Source organism: Gopherus flavomarginatus, chromosome 6, assembly GCF_025201925.1.
Source record: "Gopherus flavomarginatus isolate rGopFla2 chromosome 6, rGopFla2.mat.asm, whole genome shotgun sequence".
NCBI lineage: Eukaryota > Metazoa > Chordata > Testudines > Testudinidae > Gopherus > Gopherus flavomarginatus.
In genome coordinates this window covers 6,274,597-6,298,398 of record NC_066622.1, presented here as the reverse complement: position 1 = coordinate 6,298,398, position 23,802 = coordinate 6,274,597, and the positions used below count along the sequence as shown (strand labels likewise).

General features: G+C 46.2%; 1 protein-coding gene across 2 annotated transcripts in view; it reads left to right on the top strand.

The window, feature by feature from the left end:
- The window catches only part of ADAMTS9 (ADAM metallopeptidase with thrombospondin type 1 motif 9), a 141,107-nt gene that overhangs the window by 49,873 nt on the left and 67,432 nt on the right, over nt 1-23,802 (top strand). For both annotated transcript variants that reach the window (XM_050957230.1, XM_050957229.1), the window contains exons 13-23: nt 4,179-4,360; nt 4,450-4,586; nt 5,540-5,657; nt 5,928-6,023; nt 12,822-12,988; nt 13,105-13,234; nt 14,103-14,229; nt 17,843-18,053; nt 19,243-19,407; nt 20,839-21,003; nt 21,988-22,107. In XM_050957230.1, the coding sequence (XP_050813187.1) occupies nt 4,179-4,360; nt 4,450-4,586; nt 5,540-5,657; nt 5,928-6,023; nt 12,822-12,988; nt 13,105-13,234; nt 14,103-14,229; nt 17,843-18,053; nt 19,243-19,407; nt 20,839-21,003; nt 21,988-22,107 (1,618 nt within the window). The remainder of the gene's footprint in view (nt 1-4,178; nt 4,361-4,449; nt 4,587-5,539; nt 5,658-5,927; nt 6,024-12,821; nt 12,989-13,104; nt 13,235-14,102; nt 14,230-17,842; nt 18,054-19,242; nt 19,408-20,838; nt 21,004-21,987; nt 22,108-23,802) is intronic.

The window sequence follows — 23,802 nt, the reverse complement described above, 5'->3', positions numbered from 1 at the left end:
GTCCCACTCATACACCAAGACCCCATTTTGCTAGGTGCTGTGCAAACACAGAACAAGAAGGACTCTGTCCCAAAGAGCTTCCAGTTTTAAATGTAAGACAGGTGACAACAAGTGGGTAGAACAGACAGACGGGGAGCACAAGGAGATGACCAGAAATACTGGTCAGCATTGTTCTGGTTAAAAGATTGTAATTGGATAAAACTGGATTGGTAACTGGCTAAAAGATAGGAAACAATGGGTAGGAATAAATGGTCAGTTTTCAGACTGGAGAGAGGTAAATGGTGGTTTCCCCCAGGGTCTGTACCGGGGTCAATGCTGTTCAACATATTCATAAATGATCTGGAAAAATGGGTAAACAGTGAGGTGGCAAAATTTGCAAATGATACAAAACTACTCAAGACAGTTAAGTCCAAAGCAGACTGTGAAGAGTTACAAAAGGACCTTACCAAACTGGATGACTGGACAACAAAATGGCAGATGAAATTCAATGTTAATAGATGCAAAGTAGTGCAAATTGAAAAACACAATCCCAACTGTACATATAAAATGATGGGGTCTATATTAGCTGTGACCACACAAGAAAGAGATCTTGGAGTCATTGTGGATAGTTCTCTGAAAACATCCACTCAATGTGCAGCAGCAGTCAAAAAGCCAACAGAATGTTGGTTCTCATTAGGAACGGGATAGATAATAAGTCAGAAAATATTATATTGCCTTTATATAAGGCCCTGCTATGCCCACATCTTGAATACTGCATGCAGATCTGGTTGCCCCATCTCAAAAAAGATGTATTGGAGTAGGAAAAGGTATAGAAAAGGGCAACAAAAATGATGAGGGGTATGGAACAGCTTCTGTATGAAGAGAGATTAATTAAGGGACTTTTCAGCTTGGAAAAGAGATGATGGGTGAGGGGTGGGGGATATGATAGAGGTCTATAAAATCACTGGTGTGGAGAAAGTAAATAAGGAAGCATTATTTTCTCTTCATAACACAAGAACTAGGGGTCACTAAATGAAGTTAATAGGCAGCAGGTTTAAAACAAACAAAAGGAAATATTTCTTCACACAGTCAACCTGTGGAACTCCTTGCCAGAGAATGTTGTGAAGGTCAAGACTATAACAGGATTCAAAAAAGAACTAGATAAGTTCCTGGAAGATAGATCCATCAATTATCAGAGGGGTAGCTGTGTTAGTCTGGATCTGTAAAAGCAGCAAAGGGTCCTGTGGCACCTTATAGACTAACAGACGTATTGGAGCATGAGCTTTCGTGGATGCATCCGATGAAGGACTCTTTGCTGCGTTTACAGTTCCATCAATGGCTATTAGCCAGGATAGGCAGGGATGGTGTCCCTAGCCTCTGTTTGCCAAAAACTGGGAATGGGTGACAGGGGATGGATCACTTGATGATTATCTGTTCTGTTCATTTCCTCTGGGACATCTGGCACTGGTCACTGTTGGAAGACAGGACACTGGGCTAGATGGACCTTTGATCTGACCCAGTATGGCTGTTCTTAAGGCCTATCCATTGTCGAGTTTTCTGTAGGCATCACAGCAAAAGAGTTTTAAGAGGGATTTGAGGAAGAATACTGCAAGAAGGCAGCATAAAAGAAAACATGAAGGTGCTTGCTTGAAAATTTAACAAGCAGGTGATCGGGGCCAGTTCTAGGAGTGGGCAAGCAGGATGATTGCCATAGGGGCCAACTTCTAGAGGGCACTGTATAGTTGTGCCACTCAGCCTTTTTTTCCCTCTGGGGAGGGGATGCTAAAAACATTTTCTGTCCTGACCAGCCATTATCCTGCCGATGATGAAGGGTAGGAGTTGTAAAAGTGTTTTTGTTTGTTTGTTTGTTTGTTTGTTTGTTTGTTTTTAAACTGGATGATTGCATGCTCTATAAGGCATGTCGCATCCTTTCTCATGCTCGGTCCTCAAAAGTGGCCAGATAGAATTTTACCAGAGTTTCTGGAAATATTATCCTTTGAGTTGACAATAAGCACCATAAACTTCATCCCAAAGGGGACTTCCTAGGTCTGAAAATGAGTTCCTGTCCTGAAAATGCTTTCTGATCAGTCCCTCTAATGTCACAGCAGGAACGCTCATTCTCTCATTACTACTGGCAGTTACTGGCAGGTCTCCTTTGGTTCATATAGAAGAGACTAGTGGTTTTGAGGTGCCAGGTTATGAGTAGAGCTGGTCAAAAGCTGTTTGCTGGAATGATTTCCTGATGGGAAGTGCCCTTTCTGTGGGAAAAAATTTCAGTTTTGCGGGGAAATTTTTTTTTTCCCCATCAGTAAAGTCAAAATGACAGCTGCCCACCTGGAAGGCTCTTGTCAATTTCTGCCATTGAAATTGACAAGAGGCGCCTAGACTTTCACCCATGTGAAGACGCTGTTACTTGGCTATGCAAGGTAAATGTTGTTGGTGTTTTAGTTCCTCAGAATCAACTAGGGCTCCTAGGCTCTCCAGTAATTCGAACAATAATTGTCACAGCAAGGTGCTGTGGGCCATCAATGCTTATAAAGTCTTACGGTGATGAGGTCTGTGTATGTCTCTCTAGGGATTGTCCCATCTTTATCTGTAGATTCTCCCAACATAAAATTTAAAATGACTGCGACAGAGGGGGAATTCATTCCTCCTGGGACACTTTCTTTCTGCCCACTCTCCCTGTGCTCCTCAGAAGAGGGTGGAGTTTGTCATGCTAATGAGGTGGTTCCCTTAAAGATATGCACACACTGATTCATTAGCTAGTCTGCTTGCGGTAGCATGCTAAAAATAACAGTATGGCCGTGACTGCATGGGTGGTGGCTCGGGCTAGCTGCCCAAGTACAATCTCTCCTGAGCCCCTGAGCTGCCACCCATGAAGTCTTCTGCCAAGTGCCTTCCCAACTGCTGTATAGAAACAAACTGAACCTGGGCTTTGCTTGCTTGTTTTTTGGGGTCTGAGGATTGTTAAGCATCCTGCCCTGACTCCCGCGCCTATGGATTTTTTGTGTGCCTCCAATGCCTCCACCATTCCCAGGTTTCATTTGTAACCGGAAGCAGGTGAATGGAAATCTCACCAGAGAGCATCGTTTCACTAGATTTTCAGTCCAAAGTAGTTCTGAAGTTGTTTGAGGTTTTCCCTTTGCAGCTCCATATTCAGGCCTGCATTCCAGCCCACTTCGAGCTGTGTCCTGTTGTGTATCCAGATCTATCTGCCTTTCAGGTATCCCACTAGCCTGTTGAGGAAGTGGCAAATTATCAGGGCTTTGTTGTGATGAGCTGTAGGGTGCAGCTCTCTCTCCCTCCCTCCTCCTTCCCCTGCCCAGATCTTTATTTTCCCTTGTCTTTGTTCTTAACCCCTTTCCCTTACTGCTTGCAGTATTTAGCTGTCACTTTGAGATCTTTCTTAAGGAAATGCAAGAACAAAATATAGGCTCTTCATCAGGAACAGAAGAAGTGTTGTAAATAACAAACGTCCTGAACTAGTTAGAGGGATGTGATTGTGGGACCGGTGGCTGGTAGCATAGCACTTGATCCAAGGCTCACTGAAGTCAGTGGAAAAACTCCTGTTTGCTCAGTAGGCTTTGAATCAGGTCCATCATGCGCAAGCATGGGAGCGATCCGAAGAAGTTTATGCTTCTTCCCCTACCCCTGTGAGTGCAGAACACCTGTTGTTATGTAATGAGGTGGAGGGTGGCAGCAGAGACCAAAGTCATCTTCCCTTTTGGAAGGCTGGGGAAAGCTTGTGGATGGCTGCAGGCCCTGGTTGCTGTGTTATCGAATCTCTGAATAAAAGAACAACGTAATAGATAAATACAAGCTCTCCACATCATCATAAGAACACCGCCACCTGTTACCAGCCCTCTGGCTCAAACCCAGGAAGAGAAACATACGTGCTCACGTGCAATCAAGGCAGCATACGCAGTCCCTGGGAAAGGAAAATGGGTACCATTCTAGCTGTTTTCCTGGCTGCTGCAGGAATGACCGTATGGGTTCCCTAGCCTCCAGTCTCATTTTGAATAGCATCTTTCATGAGATGAGAGAGCGAGGTTGAGTGGCTCAGAGGATGAAAAGTACCAAAAGTTGATATATTAGGGGGAGTGAGATTGAACTCAAATAGAGGCTCAGTTGATGCATTGCATCTTAGGCTTGTGGTTGATCATTGCATCTTAGAACTAAAGCGATTTTTTTTTCTCCAGGCCCAAGAATAGTGGGAAATATTGCGTGGGTCGTCGAATGAAATTTAAATCCTGCAACACTGAACCATGCTCTAAAGTAAAGAAAGACTTCCGAGATGAGCAGTGCGCTGACTTTGATGGGAAACATTTTAACATTAACGGTCTACCTCCTAATGTGCGTTGGGTTCCTAAATACAGTGGAAGTGAGTATGTCAGGAAATTAACGTCAGCCTCTTTGCAATGGCTGCATAAAGGAGTAGAATTAAAATAATGTGACCTTTTGCTTTTCCAGTTTTAATGAAAGATCGGTGCAAGTTGTTCTGTAGGGTAGCAGGAAACACAGCCTACTATCAGCTCAGGGATCGAGTTGTTGATGGCACCCCTTGTGGCCCAGACACAAATGACATCTGTGTGCAAGGACTTTGTCGGGTAAATATTTCCTTCCGCTGTTTAACTAGGTTGTTTTCTTGTTTTTATTGAAAAGATCAGTTCTCGATCCCACTTCCACATCTGGGCTTCACGGGTACTAGTGTGGATTCTTCCCGAGGCAAATCAAAGAAGTCTTGCTGTTGTGGTCATGTGTCCTGTGATTGGAAAATCCAGCTCTAGTTGTGTGTGTTGAGCCCTCTGAAAATTTCAGAGACCTCAGCAACTACTTTGGCACTTTAATAAGTCACCAGATTTTCAAAAGAGCTCAACACTGAGCTCTTTTGAAAATCTGTCCGCAAGTCTTGCCGTTTCTGGGTGCTGAACACTCTTGAAATCTCAGCCCAATTTTGGGTGGGAAGGACATGAAAAATCTAGCCCTGTGCTCTTTTGAAAGTCTGACCATGCCGGAATTTGTTTCCCCTCTTCACAATTATTGTAATGCTATTCTCCTGTATCTGAGAACAACCCATTCACAGTGACTCCCCAAACTGAGATTCCCTTGTACACATGGCAATCTCTAAACTGGATAACATTGCCACCTTTTTCTTCTTCTACCAGTGGCACAGTCACAGGCACAAGTACACGATCCCTTGATGTTAAGCCTTGTTTGGGAGTAAGGGGCACTAGCATACACTGCTACCCACTGTTAATAGTAGTGAAGTAGGATACAGTAAACTATTATGGAAAGAAATTCCAAATTGTGATAATGTTGCAATGTGCAAATTCCACATTTGATTATAACGAGTCCATGCTTTTTGGAGACCCTCTGCTTAAAAACAGCTTCAATGTAAGATGGTTACACTGTACATTAACTAAACATGTGGAAAAGGGGGGAAAAATAGTTTGGCGGTGGTCTTTGTACACAGATGATTAATATGATTTAATTAGGAGATTTGTAAATTCTGTCCTATTTAATATTTGTTCAATCTAGTTTTTAACTTTTTTTCTTATAGCAAGCTGGCTGTGATCATGTGCTAAATTCCAAGGCAAGGAGAGACAAATGTGGCGTTTGTGGTGGCGATAATTCTTCATGCAAAACTGTTGCAGGCACATTTAACACAGTGCATTATGGTAAGACTCTGTCACCAGAAAACTTATAGAGAAAAATGCAAGCCTATAAAAGCATTAACTACATACAGTCTATGAAAACACGCATGTAAGCTGCAAAATCCCTCTAACTTTGGTATATTCTATTCTGTAACTATTTATGCTGCCTTTCCAGGAAAAATTTGGTTTGTGTAATGCCTGATCATTTACAATCTTTAAAGATGTTTCCCTCCTCCCATAAAAAGTAAATGGAATGGCTGAGGAATAGTCTTGACCTTCTGCTCAATCTTTTAGGCTATAACACCGTGGTACGCATACCTGCTGGTGCTACAAATATTGATGTGCGGCAGCACAGTTACTCAGGGAAACCAGAAGATGATAACTACCTTGGTAAGTTTAATGCCCATTAGAATGTAGAGACACATGCTATTTTATGTGGCCCTTTCTCAGCTAAGGAATATTTCTCAGCTAGCCTTAATTTTGCTTCACCTATCTGTGTTTGGGTACTTATAAGGTCCTTGTTGCTGTAGTACATGAGAGGCTAACAAATTTTAATTACTTTATCCTTACAATGCCCCTGTGAGATCAGGAAATAGTAGTATTCCCATTCCACAGGTAGGAAGTAAGGGAGATTAAGTAATTCACCCAAGGTCACTCAGGAAGTCTGTGACACAGCTGGGAATTGAGCTCTGATTTACGGAGTCCCAGAGCAAGTACACAGATCCCTTCATAAGCTACATTTGCTGGAGTATAAAGACAGAGATGTTTACAAGGTTTCAATGGAAATTCTATACAGATTTTTAGGGATTGTAACCAAAATATATATATTTTACTATTCCACTGGGAGATAACAGGCCTGAGCTTCATTTATACAATTTCCCCTTTACCTCTGCCAGAGCAGTGTAAACGAGAATCAGGTCCCAAGCATCTTGGTTTTATTTAAACTGATATGTTATATGGATAACTTCACCTTTAGCTATTGCGCGCACATGGCAGCAAGATTCTGACCCCGAATTCACGCAGAGCAGTAACTTGCTCCTGAAATAGTACGGCTTGAGTGAGGACAGCAAGGATGGCAGAATCCAGCACTGCGGAAATTCACCTATGGGTGAATTTGATACCTGGGCAGATGCCCAATAAGGCCTGTCTTCGACTTCAGCCCTGCTGTTTCCCCCCAATAGGGTTCATGCTGGCCCTTTGCACAGCTGTGAATTTCATCCTGAGGTGGGTGAAATCCTGGCCACATTGAAGTCCAGGAAGTTTTGCTGCTGATTTGCAGAGTGCTCGTACTGTGGCTCTGTTTCTCTTCCTTTGCACACATCCTTTGTTTGGGTTGGTCAGGAGCTCTGTGGTTCATTCGCATTTATCTGGATCCCTCTTTGGACAATAGGCGTTGTTTTGTTTTCCAAAGGCGGAATAATCAGCTTGTCAAAACAGGCTGGTTTTGTTGTTAGGTTGTTTTTTATTGTAATAGATTTAAAAAAAATAACTCTGTGTGTGTTGGCTTTAATGATTAGTGTTATTTTAAACACGTGACTTATGAGGAGAGGTTGAGGGAACTGGGATTGTTTAGTCTGCAGAAAAGAAGAATGAGGTGAGATTTGATAGCTGCTTTCAACTCCCTGAAAGGGGGTTCCAAAGACTGGATCTAGACTGTTCTCAGTGGTAGCAGATGACAGAAGAAGGAGTAATGGTCTCAAATTGCAGTGAGGGAAGTCTGGGTTGGATATTAGGAAACACTATTTCACTAGGAAGGTGGTGAAGCTCTGGAATGGGTTACCTAGGGAGGTGGTGCAATCTCCTTCCTTAGAGGTTTTTAAGGCCCGGCTTGACAAAGCAAGGATAGCTGGGATGATTTAGTTGGGGATTGGTCCTGCTTTGAGCAGGGGGTTGGACTAGATACCTCCTGAGGTCCCTTCCAACCCTGATATTCTATGATTCTGTGGAATGTTGTCTTCACTTGGGGTGAAATTCATCCCTGTGCACAGGGCCAGCATGTAACCCCTGCAGCGCTTAAGTTCCACGTAAGCCCTCAAAGTAGGACACACATGATGGACAGGCCTTGTGTAAAGGAGTTAATTTCACCCATGGATTTTTTTTTTTTTGATAGTATCACTACTTAGGCCTCAATTTACTATGGGAGAGATTGTCCTGTATCCTAACACAGATGCTTAAGGGAAGAGTGGGGTGTAAGGAACACCCCCAGCATGGCATAACTCCAGGAGTGGGGAGAGACAGTAGAGACTCTGTGCCCCATAAGTGATTGGGTAGAGCCACCGTTTCCCTACAAGTGAGTGGGCAGAGCCAGGCTGGGCAGGCCTGAAGGGGGAAGTCAGCTAAAAGCAAGAGGAGACTCAGGGGGAGGTGTGACTTTCTGAGTCACGCTTCCTGTCCAGCAGGCCCCGGAGCGCCAGCTAGCCTGATATGCTAAAGAAAATCAGTGGCCTGATGGTGTTCCACATGGTTTGAGATGTAGAAAATATTTCCTTTGCAGTCATTAGAGAATCTTGCCAATGAGAATACAGTGCAGGGAAAGGAAATGCAAAATCAAGTGGGCCCTTGGCCCTACTCCTGACAGTTGGTCCATGCCGGTGAACCCCTGTGCCCCAGTAGGGTCCCGCTGTATGGATTTGATTCCAGGATTGGGACCATTCAAGGTATTTTTCCCTTATATACATATTGCCATTAATTTGTGGCTATGTCCATTATGAATTCATGTTTACAAGTGTCTAATTAAGCAAAACTGGATGAATCTGCAAGCTTTGTTACCAAGAGAACTGTCAAACTTTCTAAACACTTTCTGTCGTTCTCCAGAGGGAGAGAGTCCTCCCTGCTCTTCTCTTTCCTAGAAAAATAATCTTCCATGTATATAGTTCCCTGCTGTGTATTCAGAACAGTCTACCCCGGCCAGGCCCCTGTGCCCAGAAGAACCTCTCCGTTCTTTCTGGAGGGCTTTAATCTTCTTGAGAAGCATGAAGTCAAATTTTCTTTAATGTTGCAGCGTAGAGTATAAGGTCTGGGCCAGTTGTGATTTCTTTAACTGAATGTTGCTAGGAAAACAGCTTTTCCTATCAGGCCTGAATAAAAGCAAGTGAAAAGTGTGCATGTGAACACTCATTTCGCAGCTCACTGAGTGAAATCTTAGGCCCTGGAGATTGTGAACCTTGTAGTAGTTACATAACAATCTAGGAGGAATTTGATGTTGTCATCAAGTCTCTGATGTCTAACCGGTCTCCCCTATTGTTGTAGGAAGGTGCACTAAATGGAATGGATTCCTTTAATGTGTTTTAGTGCTGCTTAATAGTGTTAAGTCACAGTAGGAGGAATTCGGTCGGGGCTGAACCCTGCATTTTGAGGTTTTCCTTTGGCCATGTACGTGTTAGCTGCTGAGCAATCATTTGCTTTATTCTCTTTCCTAGTTATGTTTCAACCCCTCCTTCCATGTTTTGATGGTAGCTTTAGGTTTTACAGTAGAGAACCTTTGTAGTAATGTAGCTGTGATGGGTGAAATGGTGGGGAAACTAACTTAGGAAATTAGCTACCTAATCGCATTAGTGTGAAGTTGTGCAGCAGATTGCTGTTTGCAGGAAACCGGTCCTTTTAGAAAGCAGTTAGGCTTTAAGCCGTCAGTGCTTTTGCATACCTCAGGACCTGGAATAAAACACAAAAAGATGCTGCTGGCTGAACTCCATTGGAAGGTGAAATCCAGGCAGCGTACCCTACCGATGCACCTAAATGCAGGATGCAAAGGTTCTACAGTCTGACAACCTTTACAGCAAACAACTTTGCCCAGCCCCTGTCTCTATCTGTGCAATATTTGAGGTACAGTTTATGTGTACCATTTAAAGAGACCAAGCTGGTACCTCTTTGCCGCCCCGCCTGTTCCCAGTCTTTAGGAGCAACCTCCAGCAGGCCGCCTTTCTTCTGAAAGGCCTGGGGCTAGCGTAGGGTCTGCCTGTACGGCAGCTGGAAGCTGTGATTTCCTGTGCAGCCAGGCATGCCCATACTAGCTCTGCCTGCCTCACATTCTAAACCTCACAGTGTAGCCATGGCAGCCGGAAGGGCTACTTGCCCTGTGTATGGACCTAGGGCCTCTGCTAGGATTGTACTCTGCATGACAAGCCCCTCTCATTGCTCGCGCCTCCCCACCTACACATCTAGTGTTAGCACACTCTCTTGTTCGGAGCTAGGATGGGTATGTTCGCTCGAGCTGGAAATTTCACCTTCCCTGAAGGGTTTTGTCTACCCTGTACTCCACCGGCAGTGGCCTGTTGGGTCTGTGTAGCTACACGCCACAGGGAGAAGCCTCCTACCTGTGGTGTGGAGCTACACGTGACAGTGAAGGGCTCTGGCAGCAGGGAGACAATGGGGAAAGACTCCAATAGCTCGCTGCAGCTTCCCACCACCAGAGCTTTTCCCCGCCATGGGGAGTTGCCGGAGCCTTTCCCCATTGGCAGAGTCGTTCCCTGCTGGGAAGGAAGTTTCCAGCGTTCTGTATGGCTAGGAAAACCTCCAGCAGTGGGCAGGCAGTGGGATACTGCTACAAATAGCTGTGTAGATGGGGAAGGCACTGCTTGGGCGTGTAGAGACCCGTGCAGGTGCAGGGTAGATCCCTGAGGAGTTCAGGGGTGTCTCTACTCTACTGGCTCACACAGTGTCTCACCATCCACACAGCTGTTTTACAGCTGTTTTGCATCTGTGCTAGGGGGCCGTGCAGTGTCTCTATTCTATGCACCGCCATAAGGGGTGTGCAGTGTAGACGTCCCCGTGGTCTCCCAGCGCAGAGCTGTGGCACACCACAATAAGCAGGAGCAGTCCTCAGCTGCAGGCACAGCAGTTGTATTGTCACTGCCGCTGTCCTCCAGCTCCTCTTCCTTGAGAGACCCAATGGGTTTTAGTGGCAGAGGATCTACAAGATAATCTTTAAATAATTCATAGATTCCAAGTCCAGCAGGGACCATTGTGATTGAGTCTGACCTCGTGTGTAACGCAGGCCAGAGAATTGCCCCCAAATAATTCCTAGCGCAGACCTTTCAGAAAAGCATGTGATGGGTTGTCACCTCCAGGTGCAGACAGGTTGTCACCCCCAGGGGGACCGCTGCATCCCCCTAACCCCCGAGCTGGGCTGGCCCTTTTCTCACACTGCTTTGCTGGAGACACAGCCAGCCTCACCAGGCCTTGTTGTCACCCAGCAGGACAGCAGGTGGCGCCATACACCCAACTGAGCTATCTCAGTGCTGTACCTAAGTAGGGTGACCGGATGTCCCGATTTTTGGGTCTTTTTCTTATATAGGCTCCTATTACCTCCACCTTCCCCCAACCCCCTGCCCGATTTCTCACACTTGCTGTCTAGTAAGCCTATACCTAAGCCACTCAGACAGACAGACAATTTCCCAGCTCTCCAGGCTCGCACCCCCCCCCCCCCGCACTAGAGCATAAACCCAAAATTTAGCCGTCTTGCCCTGCACAGGGATCTGTACAATGTAAGCTCATTAATAAAGTTTGCCTTACCCTCAATGTGGGAAAGATATGCAACTGCCTTTGCGCACAGAGCTAAGATTTTCCCCAGACACTTCACTCAAAGGCACACTGGTTTAGACAAAGCAAAAAAAATGTATTGACTACACAAGATAGATTTTAAGTGATAGCAAACAGATCAAAGCAGATTGCTTTCATCTCTTAACGGAGCTTGTGGTCGTTGGGCGATTTGCTCAAGATCTGCCATGCCAGCTGTCTGCGCAGGGCTGGGGTGGTGGCACACAGAAGGAACACACACATGCACAGCCAAACATCCGTCAACATGTAGCCACACATCCAATCTTGATTTAAAATCAGAGACACTATTGTGGGATAGAGTGTTCCCAGGCCTGAAATCCTCTCAGTGCAGGAGGCTGTCAGAAAGCCATAGCTGTTCCCCCAGCTAACGTGAGTTGGGACAACCGAGGCGTCTTCTCACAGAGGGAGGCTCCTCTTCTCAGTCCCAGCCTGGAACCAGAAAAGGCCTATCCTGCTTATTGCTCCCCATCCCCTCCTTTGAAAACTACAGCAGCTCCCTGCAGTTGCGTAGCTAGGTGGTGGGAACAGAGAGAGTGGAAAAAAATAGGCACCACCCGCTGCAGCGCTTTTACTGATGGTGCGGCGCTCCGGCTCTTCGGGGGCACCTTGGCAGCAGGACCTTTACTCGCTCTGCAGGTCTTCGGCAGCATTTCAGCAATGAAGCTTCAGTGCCGCCCAAAACACCCGGAGTGAGTGAAGGGCCTGCCGCCGAGGTGCCACCCAAGACACCCGGAGTGAGTGAAGGGCCTGCCGCCGAGGTGCCGCCCAAGACACCCGGAGTGAGTGAAGGGCCCGCCACCGAGGTGCTGCCCAAGACACCCGGAGCGAGTGAAGGGCCCGCCACCGAGGTGCTGCCCAAGACACCCGGAGCGAGTGAAGGGCCCGCCACTGAGGTGCTGCCCAAGACACCCGGAGCGAGTGAAGGGCCTGCCACCGAGGTGCCGCCCAAGACACCCGGAGCGAGTGAAGGGCCCGCCACCGAGGTGCTGCCCAAGACACCCGGAGCGAGTGAAGGGCCCGCCGCCGAGGTGCCGCCCAAGACCCGGAGAGCCGCCCCATCAGTAAAAGTGCCGCAGCGGGTGGCGCCTTTTTTATTTTCCCGCTCCCAGCTGAGTAAAATTAAAAAGGTGCCACTTATGCTTGGTGAAGGAGCGGCCACTGTCCCACTTCCCCTCCCCACCTACGCTACTGGCTCCCCGCCTCCAAAAACAACTCATTTTGCAGGGCTCAAAATAAGGATTTTTAACCAAAAAAAAGTCTCAAAATCTGCAAAATTGTATCACTGCTTTGACTCACCTGACCCTGCTGCCTGGCTGCTGGGCTCCACCATGGGGCAATGACTCCAGCCTAAGGGCCTGATCCTGTAATATGTGGAGTCTCCCTCTGCTTCCACTGATGTCAAGCATGGCATTTCCAAAACCGTATGGACAAGCTCCTCCGCCACTGGAAATCAGGGAGGGAAATCACTAAAGCCAATGCGGCACCACCGGTTTACACCAGCAGAGGGTCTGACCCCATAGTTTTAAAATGTGTGTATATGGGACCTCAAATCAAGTGCTCGATCTACATTGCTTCAGCGTCCGTGAGTTACTTATGTGAGTGTGGGGTTTTGTTTGTACCTGTTTTGCGCAGCCTTATCAAACAGCCATGGAGCCTTCATCTTGAATGGAGACTTTGTCGTCAGCATGTTTAAAAGGGAAATCAAAGTTGGGAATGCTGTGATCGAATACAGTGGCTCAGACAATACAATCGAAAGGATTAATTCCACGGAGCGCATTGAGCAAGAAATCGTTCTTCAGGTACAGTGTGCTTCCTTCACACAAATGCACCTCTGCTGGGTTTTATCTGAGTGAAAATACCACAGATATTGATTGACTGATTTTAGTTTATCCGTGTGTGTCTTTGTTTTCCCCAGATTCTATCAGTGGGTAATTTATATAACCCTGATGTTCGATACACATTCAATATCCCGATTGAAGACAAACCTCAGCAGTATTACTGGAACATCTATGGCCCGTGGCAAGCCTGCAGTAAACTTTGCCAAGGTATGTGCTTTGGAGTATTTTAAATCAGTCACGGCCTTTTCTGGACTTTGGGTAATAAATGCATTTTCACTTGTTTTCTCTGAGCTTCTTCTATCATATGAGTTTAGGGTGACCAGACAGCAAGTGTGAAAAATCGGGACAGGGATGGGGGGGGTAATAGGAGCCTATATAAGAAAAAGACCCAAAAATCAGGACTGTCTCTATAAAATGGGACATCTGATCACCCTATATGAGTTTGATCATTTCCATAAGCTGTAGTAGTGGAATGATCTATGCTGCCTTATGCCAGCTGATAATGTTTTGCACTTTTCTGGTGCTTCTCATCTTCAAAGCGCTTCACATACATTCATTCACTGAGCCTCACAACAACCTTATGAGGTATGGCAGCGTTGTAATGGGGAAACTGAGGCACAGAGTTTCCTTCTCATTCCCAGACCTGCAGCGGGAGTCAATGTCAGAGCTGAGGTGAGCGTTCAGGAGCATCTGTCTCTGTACTTCTGTGTACCTCTGGGTGGATGGCTTGATTACGTGTTCTCTTCATTCCCTCTGAAACACCTGGCATCGGCCACTGTCAGAAGTCGGGATACTGGGCTAGATGGACATTTGGTCTGACCCAGTATGACCATTCTTATGTTCTTATACACTACCTCTCTCTCTCATTCACCAGTTGTACTAAAGTCCATCTAAATAAGCTGGATCTTTTTTGAGTTCATGATGCAGATTTCACCTCTGTAGTGGATCCCCTAGATCAAATAGATTTGCAGAGCACAATTTGAATTTTTTAAGAAGCTATTTTGAAAACAGAAAGAGAGAGACTAGATTGCATCACTTCCTGTATGTGTTTAAAAATGTATTTTTTCCTGTTTAGGGGAAAGAAAAAGGAAACCCATTTGTACGAGAGAATCTGATCAACTCATGGTGTCAGATCAAAGATGTGATCGAATTCCCCAACCTGCTCCAGTAACTGAGCCTTGTAGCACAGAATGTGAATTAAGGTGCATGCTACTCAGTCATGTATATACATTACACCATATATTTATTGCCTAGTCTTCTTTCCTTTCACTGCCTGCTGTGGTTCCCTGTTTCTCAGTGAACTACGCTAGCTGAAGCAGACAATAACATTGCTTTTGTAGGCTTCTGCAGAGTAATGTGGGGGAGGGATAGCTCAGTGGATTGAGCATTGGCCTGCTAATCCCAGCATTGTGAGCTCAATCCTTGAGGGGGCCACTTGGGGATCTGGGGCAAAAATCTGTCTGCGGATTGGTCCTGCTTTGAGCAGGGGATTGGACTAGAGGACCTCCTGAGGTCCCTTCCAACCCTGATATTCTATGGAAATTCTGCCACAAGTTAATGGTGCACATTGGCTTCTTTGTAGGAGGGAGTCAGGACATGTTTTGCTCTCGTCACTTCAGCTTGCCTTTCTGTGGTGAAAGAAGCATTAACTGCAAGGGGCACGTCCTTTATTCAATGCTGCAAAATGTAGAAACATGAGACAAAAGCCTGTGAGTCCTACCCTGACTTGATCAACGAGTCTGGGAACTGCATGATGGTTTTGTCTTCCCAGGAGACAAAAGCCTGTGAGTCCTACCCTGACTTGATCAACGAGGCTGGGAACTGCATGATGGTCTTGTCTTCCCAGGAGAAGCAGTCTGAAAACGTTAAAAACAAACAAAAGTAGGCCCAAATCTAGCAAAGCAACTTAAGCATGTGCTTAACTTTAAGCATGTGAGTTGTCCTACTGGAGTCAGCGGGAGTATTCGTGAGCTGTAAGTTAGCATGTGCTGAAGTGTTTTGCTGGATAAGGGCCTTAGCCAAACAACTGCCTCTGACGATTACAGTATGACGAAAGATTTGGGGGAGGTGTGGAAGCTTTCTGAAAGAACCATTATTTCTAGACCTGTTTAACTTTTACACTTTTCATAGAATCACAGAAGATTAGGGTTGGAAGAGACCTCAGGAGGTCATCTAGTCCAACCCCCTGCTCAAAGCAGGGCCAGCTCCCAACTAAATCATCCCAGCCAGGGCTTTGTCAAGCCGGCCCTTAAAAACCTCTATGGATAGAGATGCCACCACTACATTGAGGGCAGAGGGGGGGTTAAGTGGCTGCTGCTGGGCCAGTTTAGTTTTTATCTAGATGCCAGCTGAGAATGTGATGGTCCTCTCAGGTTGTCATTGTAACAGCTGAAAGGTGACTCAGTTGCCATTTCAACAGCTTGGAAGCTCCAGAGGGGGGAACACTCAAAGTTAGGAAAGTGATAACAGATTTGAGACTGACCTGTACATCAGGAGCTACTGGCTCTAGATCTTTATTTTATTTTCCTAGCTACTCTGCTGGAGTTTGGCCTTGTGGCCAAGTTAAGGAGCTCTGCATTTTCTACACAGGAGACTCTAATCTGGGCTCTGATCCGATGCCTGTTGAAGTCAGTGGGACTCATTCCATTGACTTCAGTCAACATTAATTAATTCCCGTGGACCTAATTCTGCAAGGTGCTTGGGCGAGGTGCTGAGTGCCCTCAAGTCCCAAGTGGGCTCTCAGGACCTCATGTAATCAAGCCCCATTCACCGTGTTATATCCTGCCAGTCTGCAATTGTAGTGAAGTAACCACAAGCACCTCCTACAGGTTTGGGGACAACTGGTGAAGAGGCAGTGATACAGGCAGACCAGTTTAGCAGTCCTCACTTGGAAAAATGATGTCTCCATTGGATGATCCTTAGTGTGGGGGCTTGGATAAAACCCGGAAGAGTGTGTATGTGTAGCGGATGGGGGATGTTTAAGAGGAACATGGAGAACACCCTCAAAAGAATTTGAAAGGCCAACTCCTGCTCCCAGATCTGCAGGTGCATCTCTGCAAAGGCAGGATTCTACCCAATAGCTATGAAAAACGTTCAGTGCCTTGGGGCCTAGTCCCTCTCTGACGCATGGGCAGTATGTCTGTGTAGATCACATTAATGTCATTTACTTGCATGTATCCTCAGTACATTGATGGGAGAATAAACACAAATGCTCGTGACCAAATATCAAAGTAAGCCTTTAGGACTAAACATGCATTTCTTTATCATTATTATTATTATTATTATTTATTATTGGTCTGGGGCTCATTGTGCTAGGATCTGTATTAACGGCTCTTTAAGAGACTAACCTTGCCCCCAAAGAGTTTGCAAGGTAAATACAAAGGCTGGGAAACAAAGGTGAATCGGTTTCCCCAGGATCACCTAGCAGATCAGTGGCAGAGCCAAGAATAGAACTCAGGGCTCCAATTTCCCAAGCCAGTGGCCCGTCAACTGGACCATGCTTTTTCTGCCATCCATCCATCACTCTGGGATATAATTTAATATTTATATCAAGTCCTTATAATGGAAAACGTTTTAGTCCCAAACTCTGGAGTGAGGAATCCCAATAGTATGAATTAAAATCTCCCATCACCTGCACAGATCTATTATAGTCATGAGGCGGGTATCGAAACATTGGAAAGCAGATCTGGAGCCTGTTTTTTTTTTCGAAAGCACAGAGTGCCCATAGCTCCAGCTAAAGTCCATGGGAACTGTGAAAATTGGACCTCTGGTGCCTTATGAAAACTGCATCATATATATGTGGACATAAATTTAATGCAACCACATGGGAAAAGTCCAGGCACAGCAGCAACATCTGGACCTTAGCTCTCCAGCCTGGGGACAGCATGGAGGTGATTCTGGAGTATTTTCGAGAGAATGCCACACACATTGCATTCTTGCCATTTCAGTCTTAAAGGAGGATGTCGAATCTCCTAGCTTCAGGGTAGGAAAGGTGACTAAAGCATGAGGATGTGGCTGTAGATAGGAAAATGTGTTCAAGAACCGAAAGGTGGACAAAAACCCTGAGGGTCTCACTTAAAATGGCCTTAATTTTTGCATCGCTGCAGTAGAAGCCACTCTGGCAAACGCCAGGACCAGAGTCCAACCAGCTGAGAGCAAGCGCTTTTTAATCCCTGATAGAACTCTATCTTGTACCAGTGCACAAATCACTCGGTTCCACTTCAGAGGGCTGAAAGTTTTACTAAAGCATTCTGCTTCATGGAATTACATTTGATGTATGCTTCATGCCCATACAATCTAATGCATTTGATGTCGTGTTTTTGGAAAGCTTTTGGTTTTCTGAGGGTGAGGCATAGTCTGGGGGTCTGAACACAGGCCTAGAAGCCAGGAACCCCTGAATTCTAATCCTGCCCTGCCACTGACTCTATCTGTGACCTTGGGTAGGTCATTTAAACTCACTGCCTTGGTTTCCCCATCTGTAAAAAGGGGCCAATAATACATTTGTACATCCCAAGAGTGATGCAAGGAGTAATTAGCTAATGCTTTAGACAGCACTTCGAAGATGCAAAGCTTTGGGTGGTGGTGTAATGAGTTAAAAACCTGTGTAATTAAAGTACGTACATGCCTTATTTATGTAATGTGATGCTAACTGCATTATACACATAGGATACTAAAAAGCAGCAACCCTTTCTGCTTCTACTTTTCCTCTCAAAACCAGGTGCATTTGCCGTGCTCTTCCAGGCTTACTATTTTAGATAGCATAAAACTGGCTGAGTTACTGATGGTGTTTTTTGGGGGGGGGCTTTTTGTGCCCAGGTGGCATATTGCTAGAAAGAGCGAGTGCACTGCGCAGTGCGGGCTGGGATACCGAACGCTAGATGCCTACTGCACAAAGTACAGTAGGTCGGAAGGGAAGACAGAGAAAGTCGACGACCAATTCTGCAGTGGCCAAACCAAGCCAAATACTAGGGAAAAATGCTTTGGAGACTGTAATGTAGGAGGATGGCGGTATTCAGCCTGGTCTGATGTAAGTATGTCACCTGAGTGGTGAAATTTCCCTTATTTCAAGTAGAAATCTCCAGCCTATGTATTCTTGGCAGCTCTCTGTCAAATGTTTGGGTGAGGCAGGCACTTGGTCAGCCTAAGCTAGTAATAAAAGTGGCTTTGGAAAGTGTCCTGCAGTCCTCTGCTGCTGCTTTGAAGCCCTGTACTGGAATAGCGCATTAGATGTGCGCTACAGTTGGTCAGTCCTGCATGGATCCGTCATCAGGAGGACCTATTCTGTGAAACTGGTAGCTATAAACAGCACATGGAACTGGGAAACAGTGACATTTCTGCTGATTTTTCAGCATGTTCTCTGGATCCAAAGCTGCCCAGTATCGCATCCGCCATTGTTTTCTGCATTCCTCCGATGTCTGTAAGACAGAGCTTGACCTTTCTCTGCACATACAGCTGCTAGCACCATCAGTAAGAGTTTGTGTGTGGTCTTAGCATGCACAATAAAGACAAGATTTTGTTTCATGACTGCAATATAAATAACTTGACTTTTTAAAATACTGTGTACCATGATCTTCATTTATACTGAGGCCCCTTTACACTGCTTTGGCATTGACACATCTTGAGGCCACGTGAAGTGCCCAAGTAGTGTAAAAGCACCTTGGTATAAATGGTAGAGGATGTAAAACAATCAGGGCTTTGGAGCAGAGCCCAGAGCTGAGCGTGGAGCTGCAGGTTTTTGCCTGGAGCTGGAGTGGAGCCAGAGCACAGTTCCAAAGTCCTGAAAACAATGTTTGGTATTGAAAAGTTAAACCAGGCCACTGCTTTTTACCATTTCTCATGATACAAGTACAAAGAGACACCAGTTGAATGAAATTGAAAGGCAACAAATTTAAAACTTGTAATGGAATTCTTTTTTGGCCCAACCCATAATGAAACCTGTGGAACTCATTGCCACAAGATATTACTGTGCTTGGTAAGATTTTAAAAAAGAATATATAAGGGATACTAACCTTTGTACTTCTGGTCAAGACCAGCCATCAGCTGCCTGGGCTTAGGAAGAAACTTACCCTGTGGGGACACTTTTGTGCAGTTGTTCTTTATGGGGGTTCTTGCATCTCCTTCTGGGCATCTAGTTCAGGTAACAGGTCTACATAGACTATTGGCCTGGCCCAGAGTACAATTCCTATGTGTGTTTACTGAGTTTCTCTTTCTTTCAGTGCTCTAAAAGTTGTGGTGGTGGCACAAGGAGACGACGAGCCATTTGCGTTAACACCCTCAGTGATGTACTGGATGACAGCAAATGCAGCCAGCAGGAGAAGCTCATTGTAGAGCACTGTAGTGACTACTTGTGTCCACAGTGGAAAACAGGTGACTGGTCAGAAGTAAGTGTCTAGTGTTTTAAAACCAAAGAAAGGAGAGTTCCATGGAGCTTGAAAGCTTGTCTCGTTCACCAACAGATGTTGGTCCAATAAAATATATTCCCTCGCCCACCTTGTGTGTCTCATATCCTGGGACCGACCCGAGTACAGCACTGCACTTAGTAGTCAGCCTGCACTGGTGTGCTTGTCTTTACCCGTGACTAATGAATGGCTACTAAAGACCAGATCCTTTCCCTTAGAGGGGGCACATTGGAACCACTGGGTTTCTGCTGTGAAAAGGAGTGAAAGCTGCTGCACTGAGTCCTATGCCCGTTGGGGGATCAGCCCTCTGCTCTGTAGGCACTCTCTTCACCCCCGCACACAAGAAAAGTTGGGAGCAAGGATAGAGGGAGGAGTGGGGAAGCAGTGTCTTTGGTCCTAAGCCTCCAGCTGCACTGGCCTTTTTTCTCTCTGGAAAGCATGTGCCTACAATAGGGAAATGAGGCATTACTTCAGCTCCAGGGCTGCTTTGTCACCTTTGACGGGACTCATGGAGAAGGGTATTCTGCTTCCTAGCTCCACAAATGCAAACCCCAGTAGCTCATCTAAACAGGACTCACTTCTCCAGGGACCATGTTATTTCAGGAGTCAAATAAATGAGATGACAGAGGAAAACTCCCGCAGTGAGTACACTTTGGGCTTTGGGCCTGCTCCGGTGCCTAAGAACATGAGCCATGCTGCAGGAAGAGAGAGTGTCAGTCCCTGGAGCTGTGATGCCTTTGGAAAGCTTGGGCTGGTGGGAACATGGAAAGAGGAGCACTTTGTTACATCTTTGAAGAGATGTTGCCGGCACTCCTGTCCTCATTGAGGCCCGGCTAGTGCTTGGCTGTGGCCTTCCAGACTCCTCGGTTCTTGGAGACAAATCATGGCTGCCTTCTGCACTGGCTTGGTTTGGAGGCAAGGGCTTCTGCACCCTTTCTCCCCAGCACACCTCCCATTTTGGACCTCATGCTACAGCATCTGTCATTTGCTCCTTTGCTTTCTGGCACTTCTTAAGAAGTTCTAGGAAGCCAACCTCACATAAGTTAGCAACACCGAGGAAAAGTTACACTGTAGATCATGTATGAGTTGCACTGTACATCCTTAATTACATTGATTTACCCAAAAGGATGATTAATAATAATCCTGATATTTCTCCATGTTCTTTGACTTGATGTTATTTTCAACCCTCCCTGTATGTTTGTTTTGACCCCCCCTAGTTCTCTTTAAGCTCCAGTCGGTGCTGTGAACCAGCTCCTCCTAGTTAAAGACACGCCTCTAAGCAAACAATTGTTTGGTGGCGGTTTCTGGTCTGGTTTTAATATCACGGACAGATTCTCCACTGCTGTCCATCGCCATAGTTCCATTGACACCAGCTAAGGATCTGACCCCGGCTCTGCGATTTGCTCCTTGCAGTGCTTGGTAACCTGTGGGAAAGGGCACAAACATCGCCAGACTTGGTGCCAGTTTGGAGAAGATCGACTAAACGACAGGTTTTGTGATCCAGAGAGTAAGCCCAATTCTGTGCAGACCTGTCAGCAACAGGAGTGTGCAGCGTGGCAAGTAGGACCTTGGGGACAGGTAACGTAAGAGACTCTGTTTCCTTCAGCTCCTGGTATGAGTGGTCTGTTGTTGAGCTGACAGCAGTAGCAGGACCATGCGAAATTTCATTTGTGTTTCTAACAGATTGGCCAAGATTTTCAAAAATGGGTTTCCAAGCTTAGACTACGAAGTCCATATTTAGACACCTAAATAATAGTAATACCCACTCTGATACAGTGCTTGACATCTCAAAGCACTATACAAAGGAGGTTAGTATTGCTACCCTCATTTTACAGATGGGGAAACTGAGGCACAGAGGGGTGACATGACTTGGCCAAGGTCATCCAACAGCTGAGCTGGAACTGGAGCCCAGATTCCCTGAATCCCAGGCCAGTGCTCTATCCTCTAGGCAATATTACCTCCTTTAAATAAGAAGTGCCCTGATTTTCATAAGTGCAGTGCCCATTGACTTTCTGCAGCCCTTTTTCAAAAATTTGCCTTAGTTTTTGTTGTGTTTCAAATTTATTTCCACAGAGGGGAAAGTAAGCAATCTGTGCCCATTTCTTCAAGAGAATTCTGTCATGTTGATTTCCATTGCAGCTGTAACTTTTATGATTTAGTTATTTAAAAAAAAAGCTAGACCGCACAAATTACTGATCGGCATAGTGCCTTTCATTCATGATCATGGTATGTTACTGGAAGTTTGCACAGTCTGCATGCAAAGCAATGTGACAGGGATTAGACTAAATTCATATCCCACAGAATGGGAAATCATTTAAACACTCATACATCCATATTTGAAGACGATAAATGAAGCATGCAGGATTCCGACGGAAGCAGTGAATTAAATTTGACCTATTTTTAAGTTGAAATGATCGAAGTAGAAGAAAAAGGCTTTTTTACTTTTGATGGATATTATGAAAGAAATGATGCGCTTCGAATACACTACCCCACTTAATATTTTCCAGGTCAAATCTTTATTCAGTCATGTGCACGTCTTTCTTATTTTTTTCCCCCTCCCAGTGCACAATGACATGTGGGCAGGGCTACCAAATGAGAGCAGTGAAATGTGTCATCGGTGCGTATGTCTCAGTAGTGGATGACAATGCGTGTAATGCCGCTACGCGGCCAACAGACACACAGGTAAATGTTACACTTCTCTTCATCTCTTGTTCCCATCGTGGCATTGCCTCTTGTGAGAGTGATAAAATAAGCATGCCTTTCCTCTTTATTAATTGTCCCTGGCTTAGTAAATCAATACGAAGGTCTACTCTTTTGAAGATCCCTGGGCCAGCTGCTCAGCTGGTGCAAATCAACGTAGCTTTACTGACTTCAGTGGAACAATGCTAATTTATACCAGCTGAAGGTGTAAGGTCTACTCTGCAGTTAGACACCTGCGGCTGGCCTGTGCCAGTTGACTTGGCTCACAGGGCTTGGGCTGTGGGGCTCTTTAACTGAGGTGCAGACATTCAGGACAGGGCCGGCTCCAGGGTTTTTGCCTCCCCAAGCAGTAAAAAGAAGAAAAAAGCCGCAATCTGCAGCTGTACCACCACCGCTTCAGTCTTCAGCGGCAATTCGGCGGCTGGTCCTTCACTCCAAGAGGGAGTGAGGGACCCACCACCGAAGACCCGGACCTGCTGCCCCTCACCGTTGGCCGCCCCAAGCAGCTGCTTGCTGGGCTGGTGCCTGGAGCCGGCCCTGGTTCAGGGACCCTTCCATCTCACAGGGTCCTAGAGCCTGGGTTCCAGCTTGACCCCAAATGTCTACAGCACAGTTAAACAGCCCCGTAAGCCTGACTCAGCTGGCATGGACCAGCCCCGGGGTTTTAATTGCAGTGTAGCTGGCCCATCAGTGGCCAGCTTGAGTGGTTTTTGGCAGATCTCAGGCAAGAGCAGCAGAGCTTGTAGGCTGTGCCTGTTCTGCTCCAATGCTCTCTGGTAGCAAACCTGGCAGCGGGCAGGGGGTTCCAGTGTGTATTTCTGCCAGATCTGGTGAGGATTGAACGTGTACGTATGCCATGAAATGGATCTGTACAGCCTTGTTGTAATTGTCACGTGCTCTGTTTTTGACGTCGAAGCCACAGTGAGCTTCCTAGTGTCAATTCTATACTATGCAGCATGCCTAGGGTGACCAGAGGTCCCGTTTTTAAAGGGACAGTCCCGTATTTAAGCCCTCCTGCAGGTGTCCCGACTTTTTCTTAAAAACGGGCAAATTGTCCCATATTATCTGTTTCCTCCCCAGCCCCCCCCCAAATCAGTATTGGTGGGTCCTGTGGGTCCAGTGGCCGGCAATAGGGATGGGTGTGTAAGGCTGGTGACGAGGCAAAGCTGCAGTGCATGGGGCCGGCTGCCCCCCTGCTGCTCCATCAGCGCAGCCCCCCACTGCGTGCTGACTCTTGGCCAGCAGGGCCCTGTCCTCAGTCCCCAGCAAGCTGCGGTGGCTGGTGAGTGTGGGCAGGCTACATGTTGCCCACAGGGACAATAACTCGAAGAAGGAGCAGTTACTTACCCGTAGAGAAACAGGAGGGTTTTTTTGAGATGTTTTGTCCCTGTGGGTGCTCCACTACTCACCCTCCTTCTCCGCTGTCCTTGCCTCTTGGCTCATGAATAGAAAATGGAGCAGCGGAGGGTCTTCCTCGCCCTGTATGCCCTCCTACCAGACTACAAGGATGCCTAGGGCACTGCTGACCAAAAAAAAAAGCTCCAATCAAGAGCATGCAGGTACACACACATCCTGACATGGAGCTCCCCTAGTACAATCTTGAAGAACTCTAGTTACTGTATACATAACTTGCCCGTGCTTTACAACCAGCATCACAGAGGAGAGTCACGCTACCTA